The sequence below is a fragment of the Arachis ipaensis genome, chromosome B3 (assembly GCF_059453495.1).
Source record: "Arachis ipaensis isolate K30076 ecotype BB chromosome B3, ASM5945349v1, whole genome shotgun sequence".
Taxonomy (NCBI): domain Eukaryota; kingdom Viridiplantae; phylum Streptophyta; class Magnoliopsida; order Fabales; family Fabaceae; genus Arachis; species Arachis ipaensis.
This window is the reverse complement of record NC_142438.1, coordinates 92,861,828-92,862,959: the sequence shown is the minus strand read 5'-3', so window position 1 is coordinate 92,862,959 and position 1,132 is coordinate 92,861,828. Positions and strand designations below refer to the sequence as shown.

Here is a 1,132-nt window from a genome sequence, read left to right as displayed (position 1 = left end):
ATGACTTGGGAGGTGCTCCGATGACCCTAGCTACATTTCTAAAAGTTCACCCACCGACTTTCAGAGGATCGACCAATCCTACGGAAGCGGATAACTGGTTCAAGGATATGGAGCGCGCACTGCAAGCACAGCATGTCCCGAACAATCAATACGTGGAGTTTGCTGCTTATCAGCTTCTGGAAGAGGCTCATCATTGGTGGCACGCAGAATGCCGCTTACTACAACTTTAGAACACCGAGGTTCCTTGGGAAGTATTCCAAACGGCCTTCTACAAGAAATACTTCCATGAGTCTACAAGGGAAGCAAAGGAGATGGAATTGATGCAGCTAAAGCAAGGTTCCTTATCCGTGGCGGACTACACAAGCATGTTTGAGGAACTCTGTAGGTTTTCTAGGGTATGTCAGGGTGCCCCGGAGACCTATGAAAGTTGGAAGTGTGTCAAGTATCAAGGTGGCTTGAAGGGCGACATCATGACTGTTGCGGCTCCTATGGAGATTCGGATTTTCTCCAATCTGGTGAACAAGGCAAGAGTGGTTGAGGAATACACAAGGACGGTAGCCTCGTCAAGGGACACTCATGGAGGAGACACTAGTAGGGAACGCGATAATTACCTTGGACCAAGGGGACAAAACTTCAAAAAATATGGTGAAGGGAAGCGGTCAAGAGCTTACTCCTCTGATATGAAATGTCAGGAGTGTGGGAACTACCATCCGAATAGGCCATGCCAGTTGGGTAAGAAACTATGTTACAAGTGTGGCTCACCGGGACATTTGGTTAGAGATTGTCCACACCGAGGAACACGTGGGGCAGATGGATCACAACAATAGGGTTGAGGTAATTATGAAGCCGATGACCAGATCTTAACTAATCTTCATAGTATAGACTATCGTCGTTTGTGTTGAAAAATTTTTAAAGCTTAGGTTGATTTTTTAAAACTTAGTTTGGAACTCTGATTTGATTGATTTGGTTTTGAAAACTAGGACTGGAACTTTTGGTCAAATGATATGATTTAAAAAGGGAAAGTGAGTCCTAAGATTTTGTTAACTTGTGATTTTGGTTTGCAAATTTGATTTATCAAAAGGGATTCAAATCGAAAGGTTTTTGATTTAAGGATTCTAATTAGTTTAGGAAA

The 1,132-nt window shown here is 43.3% G+C and overlaps 1 protein-coding gene across 1 annotated transcript; it reads left to right on the top strand.

Moving 5' to 3' along the window:
- Positions 1–311: 311 nt before the first annotated feature.
- Positions 312–827, top strand: LOC148571588 (uncharacterized). Its single transcript, XM_088507290.1, has one exon. The coding sequence runs from the start codon at positions 312–314 to the stop codon at positions 825–827; it is 516 nt and encodes a 171-aa protein (XP_088363416.1).
- The last annotated feature ends 305 nt before the right edge of the window (positions 828–1,132 follow it).